At 39.9% G+C, this 15,598-nt stretch overlaps 1 protein-coding gene across 1 annotated transcript; it reads left to right on the top strand.

Moving 5' to 3' along the window:
- Nucleotides 1-3,157: 3,157 nt before the first annotated feature.
- LOC113523986 (fractalkine-like) lies at nucleotides 3,158-15,373 on the top strand. Its single transcript, XM_034303586.2, has 10 exons — nucleotides 3,158-3,337; nucleotides 4,078-4,192; nucleotides 4,409-4,521; nucleotides 7,956-7,997; nucleotides 8,371-8,412; nucleotides 8,633-8,683; nucleotides 13,608-13,649; nucleotides 13,850-13,891; nucleotides 14,375-14,425; nucleotides 14,936-15,373. Exons 1-10 carry the CDS (start codon nucleotides 3,268-3,270, stop codon nucleotides 14,983-14,985), a joined length of 618 nt encoding a protein of 205 aa, XP_034159477.2. The 5' UTR covers nucleotides 3,158-3,267; the 3' UTR covers nucleotides 14,986-15,373.
- The last annotated feature ends 225 nt before the right edge of the window (nucleotides 15,374-15,598 follow it).

A 15,598-nucleotide genomic window follows, 5' to 3' on the forward strand; every position in this document is an offset into this window, starting at 1 on the left:
TTTATTCTATAGACTGTGGACATGAATTCATTTATCTTTTCTGTATAAATTGCATCTTAAATTTCAGGGCTTTTTTAAATTACATTTTCCCATTTTAAAAGAAAACAATATTGGTTGCATTCAGACATTTTAAAATGTTTGTTACATCTTTGATGCCAGCATTAATATAAACATATATGGCTAATACACACACACACAATCCCCACCCCCCTTCGCACACACAAACACACATTCCTGCTTTCCTGGATAAAATGACTTGGCATTTGATGGTTTTATTAAAGAGAGAGAAAGAAAATGAACAAAACAGAAGGGTGCAGTGTGTAATCAGAATGTAGAGTAAGATTTCATGAAAGAGTTTTGGCCACAGTTAGACAAAGAAGAACAATCACAGGTCATAATATCACAAACTTTGTCTTTTTTAGGGGAAAAAATGGCAATGAATCATTTAGGAGCTGAAATAATCGACTCTTATTAGTGAGCTGCCTGAGTCTGTGTGTGTGTGTGTGTGTGTGTGTGTGTGTGTGTGTGTGTGTGTGTGTGTGTACGTACTCTCTATACTTCTTGAGCAGCAGTGTCCTTGAGTGGTCGTTTCATGCAGTAAAAATGTCCATGACCTCTGACACTGTGATTTTGAAACTCAGTGAGGAAACCATTCAAACAGTGCAACTGAAAACTCAAGGAAATCCTCAAAATGGGGAGACGTTTCAAATGGGAATGAGTCCCTGTGAATGAGCTGTTACCATAGAAAGGATAACGTATTAGAACAAGCACATTAATATAAACCTGTGATTTGCAGTTGCACTATTGTCAAAGCTGCTGTTATAGAAAATTCATCAACACCTTCTGACCAATCAGAATCTAACCCCCCCAATCTAACATAAAGCACATAAATCTAACCCCCCCAATCTCTTGTCAGAGCTGCTGTTGGAATGCACCAGATTAAATGTTACCAGTTGCATTCAACAGGTTGTAAGAAGTCTGTCACACACAGAAATACCTTTCCTACAGCATTCTAAAAAACAGACGCAGGGTGTGGGAGGCTGCGCTATCGGCCTCTGGCATGAGCAGGTCATGGGAGGCTGCATCATCGGCCACTGGAGTGAGCTTCCCAGGGGAGACCCCGTCGTCAGCCTCAGCCTCAGGCTGGGGCTCAGCAGGGGAGGCCACCTCACTGGCCTTTGGAGGGAGCTTGGCAGGGGAAGCCACCACACTAGCCTCTGGATGGAGCTCAGCAAGGCAGCCCTCCTCACTGACTTCTGGAAGGAGCTCGGCAAGGGAAGCCGCCTCATTGACTTCTGGACGGAGTTTTGCTGTGGACTTTGCTTCCATTTCATCTCCAGCCCTCCTTTCTGTATAGTAGCCGAGGGGGTTTGGCCGTCAGGCTGGCCATCCTCAAAAATTTTTCAAGGTCAGGGTTAAACTTGGCCCACCCATACACCACTCTCAGGAGACAAGCTCTCAAAATAAAATTGGCACTTTAGCAAGAATCCTTCCGGAGGGCATTCTGTGCCTTCAAAGGGAGCTGGGGTGTCCAGGTGAATCCTCTGGGGGAACTTTACAGTGTCAAATGTTGGCATGGTCATCCCAAAATAACGCTCTTCTCACCTGCTGCATCCATGTTATCAGTGAAGTATTCTGTCATGTAAGGAGAGGTGAGACCGATGCAATTGCAGTAAAGTGTTATATCTTTAATGAGAGGCAAGCAGACAAATCCAGTAACCTCGGCCAAAATCAAGGTCAACAAACAGGCTAGGGTCAGGCAAGGAATAAACAGAGTCTATAAGGCTAAGGCAGAACACGAAAATCAGGAATGAGCAGAACTCAAGAAAACAAAGTAGCAAGCATAGAAACAAAAGGCTTAGTGAAGCCAGGCGGGTAAATACTGAACAATACTTCCCACAGGACAGAGAAACACGAGAGTTTATATACACAAACTAATTAAAGGGCAAACTGATAGCAGGTGCAAGTGATCAAGACACATGACAGAAACAACCAATGATGGGACATGGGTGTAGACAGGATGTGGACCATAAACAAACATGACATTTAGGAGTAGTGTGCCTTAGTGCTGTGGGCTGCTTATGTGCACTGAGCGCCTCTGCTCACAGTGCTCGGTGCGAGGGGGAAATACATGACAGAGAAGAGTTTTTACAGACGTCTATAGAGTTTTCATTTCATTATCTTCTCTTGTGTGATTCATGAAGTGATGACATGTTTTGTTCAAAAAGTCGTCAGTGAAAACAAAATGTTTATAGACGTTTGTACAGAAAAGTGTACATCAAGTTCTGAAGAGGTTCCTCATCTGTTCAGAGTCAAAAGCAGCAACGTGACACATTATTATGATACAAAAAATAACTTTAAATTGTCTTATAGCCATAAACTAACATTCATCCATGCTAGTTGCTTATCTGACGCTTTGTAAACAAGGAATTTTATATAACTAGACCTTTACAAATTTTACTTGAATCTCAAGCTGTTGTCTTTCTTAACCTTCAGACTCCACACTATCACCTTGTACATCATTCAGTCTTTACCTCCTTCACGATAACACTTTACCCCCCCTCCACCCCCAACACAAACACACACACACACACACACACACACACACACACACACACACACTAGTTTCTGTTGACCACAAACAGCACCTTTTGTACTGCGGTCATTGTTCTCTTGTACTTCAAGTTCTGAAGAAGTACCTCATCCGTCAAAAGCAGCAACATGATGCATCACTACAAAACAAAACATAACCACTTTGAGTTGTCTTATAGCCATAAACTAACATTCAGCCATGATAATCTTGTATCTCAACCTTTGTAAACAAGAAATCTTATGTACCTGGTCCTTTAGAATTTTTACTTGAATGGTACTTTGTTAGCAATATTTTTATTTTATTTTATTTTATTTGCATTGGACGCTCTGTTTCTCTATTGTGTGATGATTTACTGTTTTTACAGATTTAATGTTTTACTCCAATAAAACTGCACTTGTTTATATTTATTTTATTGTATGAAAAGTGAGTTATAAGTTTGGCTGTGAAGTGTTAAACGCTGCTCGTGTCTGTCTCAGTTTAACTGAAAACCACAGCTGATTTCCTGTGGAAGAGGTGTGGTTTTTCCTCTCTTAGTCAAAGTGGAACATCTTGTGGCCCCTTGACCCAAACCACACTCTCCCATTCCTCTCATAAGTTGAGTGCTGAGGTGATACCTGCATTAATACGATTGTGTTCACATCACCATCACCATCATCATCATCACCATCAACACCATGTCCTCTCGTTTTCTCCTGCTGGTTCTGCTGGTTCTCTTCTACCTTCAGTTCTTCACAACTGCCAACAGTAAGATAAAGTTCACTTTTTAACGTTTTTACATAGTTTTCTGTACGTAATATTATTTTGGTTTATAATGTTGCTGAATTCCCTAAAGAGAAAAACAGGTTGTTGAAAATAACCAACATTAAGAAACAGTGTGTGTTGCTGTTACAGTAAAACACTGAGTGATGGGGTGGTGTGATAAAGCAGAGTTACTGTTTACAACCCCAAAGTTGATTATTTTCCTAAGACAGTGCATCCCCAGGTGTACCACAGCAATGTGCTAATGATTGCAATCTTTTATTTATTAACGAACGACACGTCCCTCTTTTAAACCATGTTTATTGTTGTTGAACATCTGCTAAACAATGTTATAACAGCTAAAACAGTTGTTCCCTCACCTTTTCTATCTTGAAGTTCATAAGACAAAAAAGCTTGACAAGTTACAGCTTTACCTCTGACCTTTAGAAAGCACTGTAACAGCTCATTCACAGGGACATGTATGGTGAACACTCCACATAACTGGATTAAAAAAGTAAAAAAAAAAAAGAAACCTGTAATTTGCAGCTTCAATACTGTTAGAGGTGCTATTATAGAAAATTAATCAACACCTTCTCACTAATCAGAATCCAGAATCTAGAACATTGCTTAAGTATTTAAAATATACCAGATAAAAAAGCATTTCATTTTTAAAAATTACTTAGTGAACATTTCATCAGAGTGCTAAACCACGATTGATAAATAAATGCAAAAATGTTTTCACACAGATGCAATGGCACTATATGAATGCTGTTTCAAATACCAGACACATCCAATCCATGCAAGACTCATTACAGGGTATAAAGAAACAGACCGGCGTCAGTGTCCAAAACCTGGAGTCATGTAAGTTTTCAAACCCTTATTTCATTTTAATAATTAATAATAAGCAAATTATAGTTTTTCCATGTAAATCATTGCTTTGTGGTTTTATAAAATATCATATAAATTTATTAGAATACAACTTAAAATAATTTTGGAGGTTTGGGATTCGTGAGAGTGTTTAATTTTCTGTTTTTATTGCAGTTTTAAACTGACCTAAATCTTCTCTCTCCTCTGTAGTTTTACGCTAAAGCGCAGTCGCCATATGTGTGCAGATCCCAGCGATAAGTGGGTGCAGAACATCATGAAAAGAATTGACAAGGGCTCGTTTAGAAGACGGGTCCAACCTGAAGGTGGGTAATCCTCTCTCCATAAATAACAAAATTAATATTCCTTTAAAAATATCCTTTTATGTATCACTTTCTGTAATTGGACAGGTGGAATTAAGCTTTTTACTGTAAATCTAATTTAAAAATAAGGTTTTTTGAATTATTCTAGTATTATTTAACTGAATGAAACTATGGCCTGTGGGCATAAAGGACATTTCTAATAAGATATTATGTCTGTTTCTGTTTTATTTTTTTTAAAGGCACATTTTACATTGGAAAAGAAAATATTCAAAGACACTAAAATGTTCACAATGTCACATCTTTGATACCAAGAATTTAAAAAATTACATACATAACTAACTAACTAACTAACTAACTAACTAAATAAATAAATAAATAGTTACGCATAGTCAAAGCTCGGTTACACGGGTGTTTAATGTATTTTCAGGGTGTGTCAGTTGCTCTACTATAATGCTATTTTGTCTCATGAAAGTTATTATGCTAATATTATGACATCTAATTTACAAAATTAACAGCAGAACAGTAGAACCTGGACGAGACATTTGATGACAGGCGCTGAAAAGTATCTCAGAATTAATGAATTATTCTTTATTTTTCCACCCAAGGAATGATTAAAAATGTAAGTGGCAGTTTTTTTTACAGGTCTGTTTCTATTTGAGTAACACTGAATTATGGGACACACCAGTAAATAGAAAATATATATATATATGTACAGTCAGGTCAGGAAGTATTTGGACAATGACAGAGTTTTTGTGAAAAAAGCCTCCCATGTTCTGGAATAAGATTCTTTGGACTTATGAAACCAAGATTAACTTGTACCAGAATGATGGGAAGAGAAAAGTATGGTGAAAGAAAGGAACAGCTCATGATTCAAAGTATACCACATTATTTGTCAAATATGGTGGAGGCAGTGTTATGGCATGGGCATGTATGGCTGCCAATGGAACAGGCTCACTGGTGTTTATTGATGTGAGGGTGGCTGCACTGAAGGCTTGGCAAAGCATCTCCAGGGAGGAAACTCAGAATTTGAGTTTTGAGAACATGGGCTCCAGACTTCAGGCAGTCATTGACTGCAAAGGATTTTCATCCAAATATTAAAATTATGGTTATATTTACAATTATGTCACTTTGTCCAAATACCTTTGAGCCCCTGAAAATGGAGGTAATTTGTTGAAAATGGCTGTAATTCCTAAATGGTAAATGCCATATTTTTGTGGAACCTCTTAGAATGAAGCTGAAAGTCTACACTTTGATCACATCTTGATTGTTTTATTTCAAATCCATTGTGGTGGTGTATAAAGGCAAAATCACAAAAACTCTGTCATTGTCTAAATACTTCTGGACCTGACTGTGTGTGTATATACACTGCCTGGCCAATTTTTGTTGCACTGCATTTAGCTTTGATTACGGCACGCATTCGTCCTGGCATTGTTTCAGCAACCTTATGCAACTTCACAACATTTATTTCCATCCAGAGTTGCATTAATTTTTGGCGGAGATCTTGCATTTAGGACAGAGAGTCTAACCACTCTGTAAAGTCTTCTCCAGCACATCCCAAAGACTTTCAAGGTCAGGACTCTGTGGTGGCCAATTCATATGTGAAAATGATTCCTCATGCTCCCTGAATGACTCTTTCACAAGTTAAGCCTGATGAATCTTAACATTTTCATCCTGGAATATGCCTGTGCCGTCAGGGAAGAAATAGTCCATTGACGTGATAACCTGGTCATTCAGTACATTCAGGTGCTCAGTTGACTTCATTTTATTGCCGCACAATGAGGCTGAGCCTTGACCTGAGCAGCTGATGCAACCCCAGATCATAACACTGCCTCCAGAGGCTTGTACAGTAGGCGCTATACATGACGGTGAATCACTTCATGCATTTCCCTTCTTACCCTGACACGCCCATAGCTTTGGAATAGGGTAAATCTGATTTTATCAGACCACATGACCTTTTTCCATTGCTCCACAGTCCAGTCTTTATGCTCCCTAGCAAATTGAAGTAATTTTTTCCGATTAGCCTCACTAACAAATGGCTTTCTTGTGGCCACACAGCTGTTTAGTCCCAATCCTGTAAGTTCTCATCACATTGTGCATGTGGAAATGCTCTTACTTTCACTATTAAACATAACCTTGAGTTCTCCTGTTGATTTTTTTACGATGTGACATCACCAAGCATTTTAAAGATCTCCGAACACGATCATTCAAGATTTGTTTCCGACTACATTTCTGCTGTAAAGTTGATGGTTCACCACTATCCCTTCCAGGCTTTAATAATGCACTGGACATTTCATAACCCAGTTCCAGTGATTTCAGCAATCTCCTTAGTTGTTTTCTTTGCTTGATGCAGGCCAACAATTTTCCCCTTCAGTAACATCTTTTCCACGACCATGGGATACGTAATCTGCCGTGGTTGTTTAGGAAATGAGAAGCTACACACTGCATCAGTTAAGGTTAAAAGAATTGTTGCCAGGTGCAACATATTAATCACTGCAGTAATGATCCAATCATAGGCTCTTAAGTATTTGCTTATTTAAACCCAAACAGCGACCTTTTTTTTGGCCAGGCAGTATATATATATATATATATATATATATATATATATATATATATATATATATATATATATATATATATATATTTAATGAAACACTCTATATACTTCTTTAAATATTTTAAATTCTTATATAATACCAAAATAAAATTAATAAATGTGCCAAAATGTGGCTGTCACCTTTGTGAGGTTTCATGGTAAAACTGACTTTTTTTTTTTATGCTCTTCACATTTCTTTAGCACACATATATTAAATTAAAATTTAAGAAGCAGTAACATTTGATATTAAAAAAACAATGCTTATCATTTGAATGATTATTCTGTCTAGGATGTTTTGACAATAAAAGTTATTGTTAATTTATTTATTTATTTTTTAAATTCTGATCTGACTCACGATACTCCTGATATTCCTGTGAATGATATGTGTTTTTCTGTTACTGTAACAATAGTCATACTGGGAAGTTGTCTGCATAGTATAGTATCTATAAATGTACAGTATAGTGTTAGTTTAGTTTATACTGAAGTATAGTAGTATAGACAGCTTTATGGTCGGTATTTGGTTAAATGTCTGTATAAGGGTTAAATTATCCATCAAGATTAAGATGATCTTTTAGTGTTTTAATCAGAGCCTGAAAAACCAGTTCCTACTGCCTCAGCCATAAAAGAATTTAAGAAAACTGATCAGATATATAGTATTTCTGTTTATATATTAGTATTTATGTTAGTATAATGGTATCTATAGTGGTATAGTATTAGTATTGTAGTATCTATAATGTTAAGGTGCTAGTATAGAAGTATAGACAGTTGTGTAGTTTTAGTATATGTTGGTATAAAGGTTAAATTACCTGTTAAATTTAATATGATCTTTTATTGTTTCAATCAGAGCCTGACAATCCAGTTCCTCCTCCCTCAACCTGGAAAAACAGTAAGTCAATTAATCATAAATACAGTATTTCTGTTTGTATATTACTATTTATATTAGTATCTAAAGTAGTATCGTTTATTGTACTCTAATATTTATAATTGTATAGGAATATCTATGGTAGTATTTATAGTGTTACAGTCTTAGTGTAGTGTTAGTGTAGTAGTATTTATAGTGTTAGTGTTAGTATATGAGTATCTATAGTGGTATAATATTAGTATTGTAAAATCTAAAATGTTAAGGTGTTAGTATAGAAGGATCTATTGTCTTTAGGTGTTAGTATAGGAGTATAGACAGTTGCATGGTTTTAGTATGTGTTTGTATAAGGGTTAAATTACCTGTTAATTTTAATATGATCTTTTATTGTTTCAATCAGAGCCTGACAACCCAGTTCCTCCTCCTGTACTCAGTAGAAACAGTAAGAGAATTAATCATATATACAGTATTTCTGTTCGCATAATATATTATATATTATATATTATATATTTATATTAATATCTAAAGTTGTATAGTTTATAGTACTCTAATATCTATAATTGTATAGGAATATCTATAGTAGTATTTATAGTGTTAGCATATGTTGGTATAAGGGTCAAATTACCTCTTAAATTTAATATGATCTTCTTTGTTTCAACCAGAGCCTGTTACTATTACCGAGCCAGTTTCTACTGCCTCAACCAATATAGAACGTAAGTAAATTAATCAGATATGAAATATTTCTGTTTGTATATTAGTATTTATATTAGTATCAATAGTAGTATACTTCATTGTACTCTAATATCTACAGTAGTATAGGAATGTCTAGAGTATTAGGATAGTATAGTTTTACCTGCAGTATATATAGTGGTATAGTATTACTTTTATAGTATAATGTTAACATGTTAGTATGTGGTATCTATAGTGGCATGGTGTTAGTATAGTAGTATCCACAGTAGTATAGTGTTAGTATAGTAGTATAGACAGTTGTATTGTTTTGGTATATGTTGCTATAAGGGTTAAATTACTTGTTAAGATTAATAAGATCTTATATTGTTTCAACTAAAGCCTGTTTAAACTACCCAGCCAGTTTCTACTGCCTTACCCAATACGGTTTATAGTACTCTAATATCGATAATTGTATAGGAATATCTATGGTAGTATTTATAGTGTTACTGTAGCGTCACAACCGGCACCTGCCCGCCAGAGGGAGCCCTAGCCCGAGTTTTGATGCCACCCACGAGGAACACTTCTGGGGTTTTACGGACATTTAAGGAGCGCATTCACCACGCTAGGACGCGAAGTATTGTTTTCGGGACATTACCAAGCCTTTTCTCTCTGCCATTGTGTATTTGTTTTGCCTTTTGTGTATGACCCTGTTCACGTTTACGGATTACTGCCTTTGCCTTGTGTTTTGGATTTGGTTACCTCGCTGCTAGACTTTCTGGTTTTTCGGAATTGCGATGTAGCGGTACAACTCTTAGAGCTGCATCAAGGCACCGCACCGGCCGCAGATTATGCCGTGAAATTCCTTACTCTAGTGGCCCAAAGTGGGTGGAATGACCCTGCTCTGCTAGCAGTATTTAGGGAGGGACTACGTCCAGCTTTACAGGCCGATTTGGCCTGTCGCAGCACGGACGTCACACTGTCTGAGTACATCACCACGGCTGTTCGTCTGGATAACCTCCTCCGCCAGCAACGACGCACGTCTCACCCTCACTATGAACCCCGGGTTCGGGAGGGCTACAGCAGACCACGGGAGGAGGGTCCGGAGCCTGTGCAACTGGGCGGCACCAGTCTCGTTGGAGGAACATCAACGTCGGGCACGCCGTAATCTATGCTTCTACTGCGGGGGCGCTGGCCACCGGGTTAGCAACTGTCCCGAGAAACCATCTACCGCCAAGGTGAGATATGAGTTCATATTCTCCTGTATGATGCTGAAAGTGACTTTGCACTACACTCAGGGTACTATTGTGGTTCCAGCACTAGTGGACTCCGGGGCGGCCGTCAACCTCATCAACCAACAGCTCGCAGAGGACCTTCATCTTCCCACGCTGCCATGCCAACCCCCCCTGCGAGTGACGGCCGTCGATAATCGTCCCATCGGGGGAGGCCTCATCACTCATCAGACCCGTCCGCTCACCCTATAGGTTGGATTACTTCACTTTGAGGAGACAATGTTTTACATCATCCCCACTCCTTCCAACCCCATCATCCTGGGCTTCCCCTGGCTGCAACTTCATAACCCCATCATGTCCTGGAAGGAGGGAGAACTGATTAGCTGGTCACCCCACTGCCAGAACCACTGCCCCCACAAGGTCCAGTCACAGCCATGTCTCTTGACTGCCACTGAAAGTCCGGACACACCAGAGAACATCTGAATACCACACAAATACCAGGATCTACGAGAGGTGTTCAGTAAGGAGAGAACCAGGCAGCTACCCCCCCACCGCCCGTGGGACTGTGCGATTGAGCTGCTGCCCAACGCCATGCCACCCAAGAGTAAGGTTTACCCTCTCTCTATCCCCGAGACCAAGGCTATGGAAGAATACGTCGAGGAGGCCCTAGCTATGGGCTACATCCGCCCCAACACTTCTCCAGCAGCAGCGGGGTTCTTCTTCGTTGAAAAGAAAGGTGGGGGTCTGCAGCCATGCATCGACTACAGCGGACTGAATGCGTTGACAGTCCAATACCCCTACCCTCTTCCACTGGTACCAGCAGCCTTAGAGCAACTCAGGGAAGCTCGGATATTCACTAAGCTGGACTTGCGCAGCACGTATAACTTAGTCAGGATCAAGGAGGGGGATGAGTGGAAGACAGCGTTTCACACAACCAGGGGGCACTACGAGTATCTAGTGATGTCTTATGGACTAACCAATGCCCCAGCAGTATTTCAATCGTTCATAAACGAGATCTTCAGGGATGCACTCCACCGCTACGTCATCGCATATATCAACGACATTCTTATCTACTCGTCCACTTATTGGAACATGTCCACCACGTCAGAGCGGTCCTCACCTGGCTGCTGAAACACCAGCTATACGTCAAGGCCGCTAAATGTGAATTCCGCCGAGACTCCATTACCTTCCTGGGTTACATCATCTCTAAAAAGGGGGTGGAGATGGACGCCGGCAAAGTAAAGGCGGTCACGGACTGGCCCCAACCTACCACAGTCAAAGAATTGCAGTGGTTCCTGGGGTTCACAAACTTTTACTGGTGGTTCATAAGGAATTACAGCGGCATCGCTAACCCAATGACATCACTTCTGCTGGGAAAACCACGGCATCTACGTTGGACGGAACCGGCCCGATCCTGATTCACCCGGCTAAAGGCTAGCTTTACCACAGCACCGATCTTGAGGCACCCAGACCCCAGCCTGCTCTTCATCATCGAGGTGGATGCCTCCAGCTGCGGGATCGGGGCCGTTCTCTCACAGCATCATGGAAGTCCAGGGAAAGTTTATCCTTGTGCTTATTTTTCCCAAAAGCTAACCCCAGCTGAAGCTACCTATGACGTCGGCAATCGGGAGCTCCTTTCTATCAAGGAAGCATTAGTAGAATGGCGGCATTGGTTGGAAGGAGTGTGTCACCCGTTCATAGTGTTAACTGACCATCGTAACCTGGAATACCTGTGTAATGCTAAGAGACTGAACCCAAGACAAGCTCGATGGGCACTGTTATTTACCCGGTTCCGGTTCTCTGTCACATATCGACCAGGCACCAAGAATGGCAAGGCTGATGCACTATCCCGTCGACACGATCCCATAAATGCGCCCAGCAGCCCGGAGCCAATACTACCGCCCACCATAGTACTCACACCCATCAGTTGGGACATCATGGAGGAGATCCAGGGGGCCCAGGCCAACGAACCTCCACCCCCAGCTTGTCCACCCACCAAACTTTTCGTGCCTGCCTCTCTTCGTCTGAGAATAATGCGGTGGGTGCACGAGACACCCAGCTCCGGCCACCACCGGTATCCGGCGCTCCACAGCCCTGATCAGCAACCGGTTTTGGTGGCCCGCACTGGCATAGAACGTAGAGGAGTACGTGGGGAGCTGCAGCACCTGTGCTCGGTCTCGAACCAGCCGTCAGCTTCCCATGGGCCTGTTAGAACCTCTGCCCATTCCCAAGCGACCCTGGTCCCACATGGCTATAGACTTTGTTACTGACCTCCCTAGTTCTGCAGGATACACCACAATCCTAGTAGCCATCGACAGGTTCTCTAAGGCATGCCGTCTGGTCCCCCTCAAAGGCCTACCTACAGCCATGGAGACGGCGATTACACTATTTCACCACGTTTTCCGTACCTATGGCCTTCCTGAGGACATCGTGTCTGACCGAGGCCCGCAATTCACGTCCAGAGTCTGGAGAGCTTTCTGCACCCACCTAGGGGTCAACATAAGCCTCAGTTCTGGATACCACCCACAGTCTAATGGACAGACCGAGCACTTGAACCAAGAGATCGGCAGGTACCTTCGCTCCTACTGTAGCCGTGAACAACAGCACTGGAGTGAGTTTCTCCCATGAGTATGCCCAGAACTCCCTCACCCACTCATCCACGGGACTCACACCTTTCCAGTGCATTCTGGGGTATCAACCACCTCTGTTCCATATCGTCCGCCAAGTGAACCCAGTGACTTACCGACTGCAGCTCCCTGCCTCGTATCGGATCTCCCCCACCTTCCACGTATCCCTGCTCAAACCAGCACGCCCCCGCCAGGACGAAACAACCATGAGGAATGAACCAACGCCACCGCTCGACATTGAAGGGGCCCCAGCCTATAGGGTGAGCTCACTCCTCAACTCTCTATGCCTTGGGAACCGTTTACAGTATCTGGTGGACTGGGAGGGGTACGGCCCAGAGGAGCGATCCTGGGTAAATGCGGACAACATCCTTGACCCCTCCTTGGTGGAGGATTTCCATCGTCTCCACCCCAATCGGCCAGCTCCTCGGCCCATGGGCCGTCCACGTCGTAGAACACCTGGAGGTGTTCCTAGAGGGGGGCACTCTGTAGCACCACCCCCGGCACCTGCCTGCCAGAGGGAGCCCTCACCCGAGTTTTGACGCCACCCACGAGGAACACTTCCAGGGTTTTACGGACAATTAAGCAGCACATTCACCACGCTAGGATGCAAAGTATTGTTTCTGGGACATTACCAAGACTTTTCTCTCTGCCATTGTGTATTTGTTTTGCCTTTTGTGTATGACCCTGTTCACGTTTACAGATTACTGCCTTTGACTTGTGTTTTGGATTTGGTTACCTCGCTGCTTGACTTCCTGGTTTTTCGGACTTTGCTCTTGTTGCTCGTTTACATTTTCTGCCTGCTGATTTGGATTTGTTTGCTATTAAACTGCTGATGGATCCTACACAACCTGCCTCCGGTGATTCGTTACAGTTACAGTCTTAGTGTAATGTTAGTGTAGTACCATTTATAGTGTTAGTGTTAGAATATGAGCATCTATAGTGGTATAACATTAGTATTGTAAAATCTAGAATGTTAAGGTGTTAGTATAGAAGTATCTATTGTCTTTAGGTGTTAGTATAGGAGTATAGACAGTTATATGGTTTTAGTATGTGTTTGTATAAGGGTTAAATTACCTGTTAATTTTAATATGATCTTTTATTGTTTCAATCAGAGCCTGACAACCCAGTTCCTTCTCCCTCAACCAGTAGAAACAGTAAGTGAATTAATCATATATACAGAATTTCTGTTCGCATATTACTACTTATATTAGTATCTAAAGTTGTATAGTTTTTTGTACTCTAATATCTATAATTGTATAGGAATATCTATAGTAGTATTTATAGTGTTAGTATATGTTGGTATAAGGGTTAAATTACCTCTTAAATTTAATATGATCATCTTTGTTTCAACCAGAGCCTGACAATCCAGTTTCTACTGCCTCAACCAATACAGAACGTAAGTGAATTAATCAGATATAAAATATTTCTGTTTATATATTAGTATTTATATTAGTATAATATCTATAGTAGTATAGGAATGTCTAGAGTGTTAGGATGGTATAGTTTTATCTGCAGTGGCATAGTAGTATCTACAGTTGTATAGTTGTTTATTATGGTAGAACCTACATTAGTATACATGGTACAGTATTATCTTTAGTATTATAATAACATAAATAGTGGAATAGTGTTAGTATATCAGAGTAATACCTATTGTATAGTATTACTTTTATAGTATAATGTTAACATGATAGTACGTGGTATCTATAGTGGCATGGTGTTAGTATAGTAGTATTTACAGTGTTACTATGTTAGTATAGAAGTATCTATAGTAGTGTAGTGTTAGTATAGTAGTATACACAGTTGTATTGTTTTAGTATATGTTGCTATAAGGGTTAAATTACCTGTTAAGATTAATATGATCTTGTATTGTTTCAACTAGAGCCTGTTACTACTACCGAGCCAGTTTCTACTGCCTTATCCAATACAGAACGTAAGTTAATAAATCATATAAATACGGTATTTCTGTTTATATATTAGTATTTATATTAGTATCAATAGTAGTATACTTCATTGTACTCTATATAGTTGTATAGGAATGTCTAGAGTGTTAGGATAGTATAGTTTTACCTGCAGTGGCATAGTAGTATCTACAGTTGTATAGTGTTATTATGGTAGAACCTACATTAGTATACATGGTACAGTATCTTTAGTATTATAATAATATAAATAGTGGAATAGTGTTAGCATATCAGAGTAATATCTGTTGTATAGTATTACTTTTATAGTATAATATTAACATGTTAGTACGTGGTATCTATAGCGGCATGGTGTTAGTATAGTAGTATTTACAGTGTTACAGTGTTATTGTGGTACAGCAGTGTAGTATCTACAGTGGTATAGTGTTAGTATAGTAGTACAGACAGTTGTGTAGTTTTAATATATGTTGGCATAAGTGTTGTCACCTGTTAAAATTAATATTATCTTTTATTGTTTTAACCAGAGTCTGACAAGACACATTCTCCTGCCTCATCAAATATTGTACGTAATTGAATTAATCATACAGTGCAGACAGTTTCTGTTTGCATTTTAGTATTTTTATTAGTGTCCCTTATAGTGTCATTTATTATATTCTATTATCTATAGCTGTAGGGGAATCTCTGTGGTTGTAAAGTTTTAGTATTATATGGTATTTTCTACAATGGTGGTATAGTGTTAGTATAGAAATATCTGTAGTGGTATAGTGTTAGTATAGGAGTATGTATAGTGGTATATTGTTAGTATAGGAGTATCTACAGTGGCATAGTGTTAGTATAGGAGTATGTATAGTGGTATAGTGTTAGTATAAGAGTATGTACAGTGGTATAGTGTTAGTATAGGAGTATGTATAGTGGTATAGTGTTAGTATAGGAGTATGTATAGTGGTATAGTGTTAGTATAAGAGTATGTACAGTGGTATAGTGTTAGTATAGGAGTATGTATAGTGGTATAGTGTTAGTATAAGAGTATGTACAGTGGTATAGTGTTAGTATAGGAGTATGTATAGTGGTATATTGTTAGTATAGGAGTATCTATAGTGGTATAGTATTAGTATAAGAGTATGTACAGTGGTATAGTGTTAGTATAGGAGTATGTACAGTGGTATAGTGTTAGTATAGGAGTATGT

This window comes from Pangasianodon hypophthalmus, chromosome 4 (genome assembly GCF_027358585.1).
Source record: "Pangasianodon hypophthalmus isolate fPanHyp1 chromosome 4, fPanHyp1.pri, whole genome shotgun sequence".
Taxonomy (NCBI): Eukaryota; Metazoa; Chordata; class Actinopteri; order Siluriformes; family Pangasiidae; genus Pangasianodon; species Pangasianodon hypophthalmus.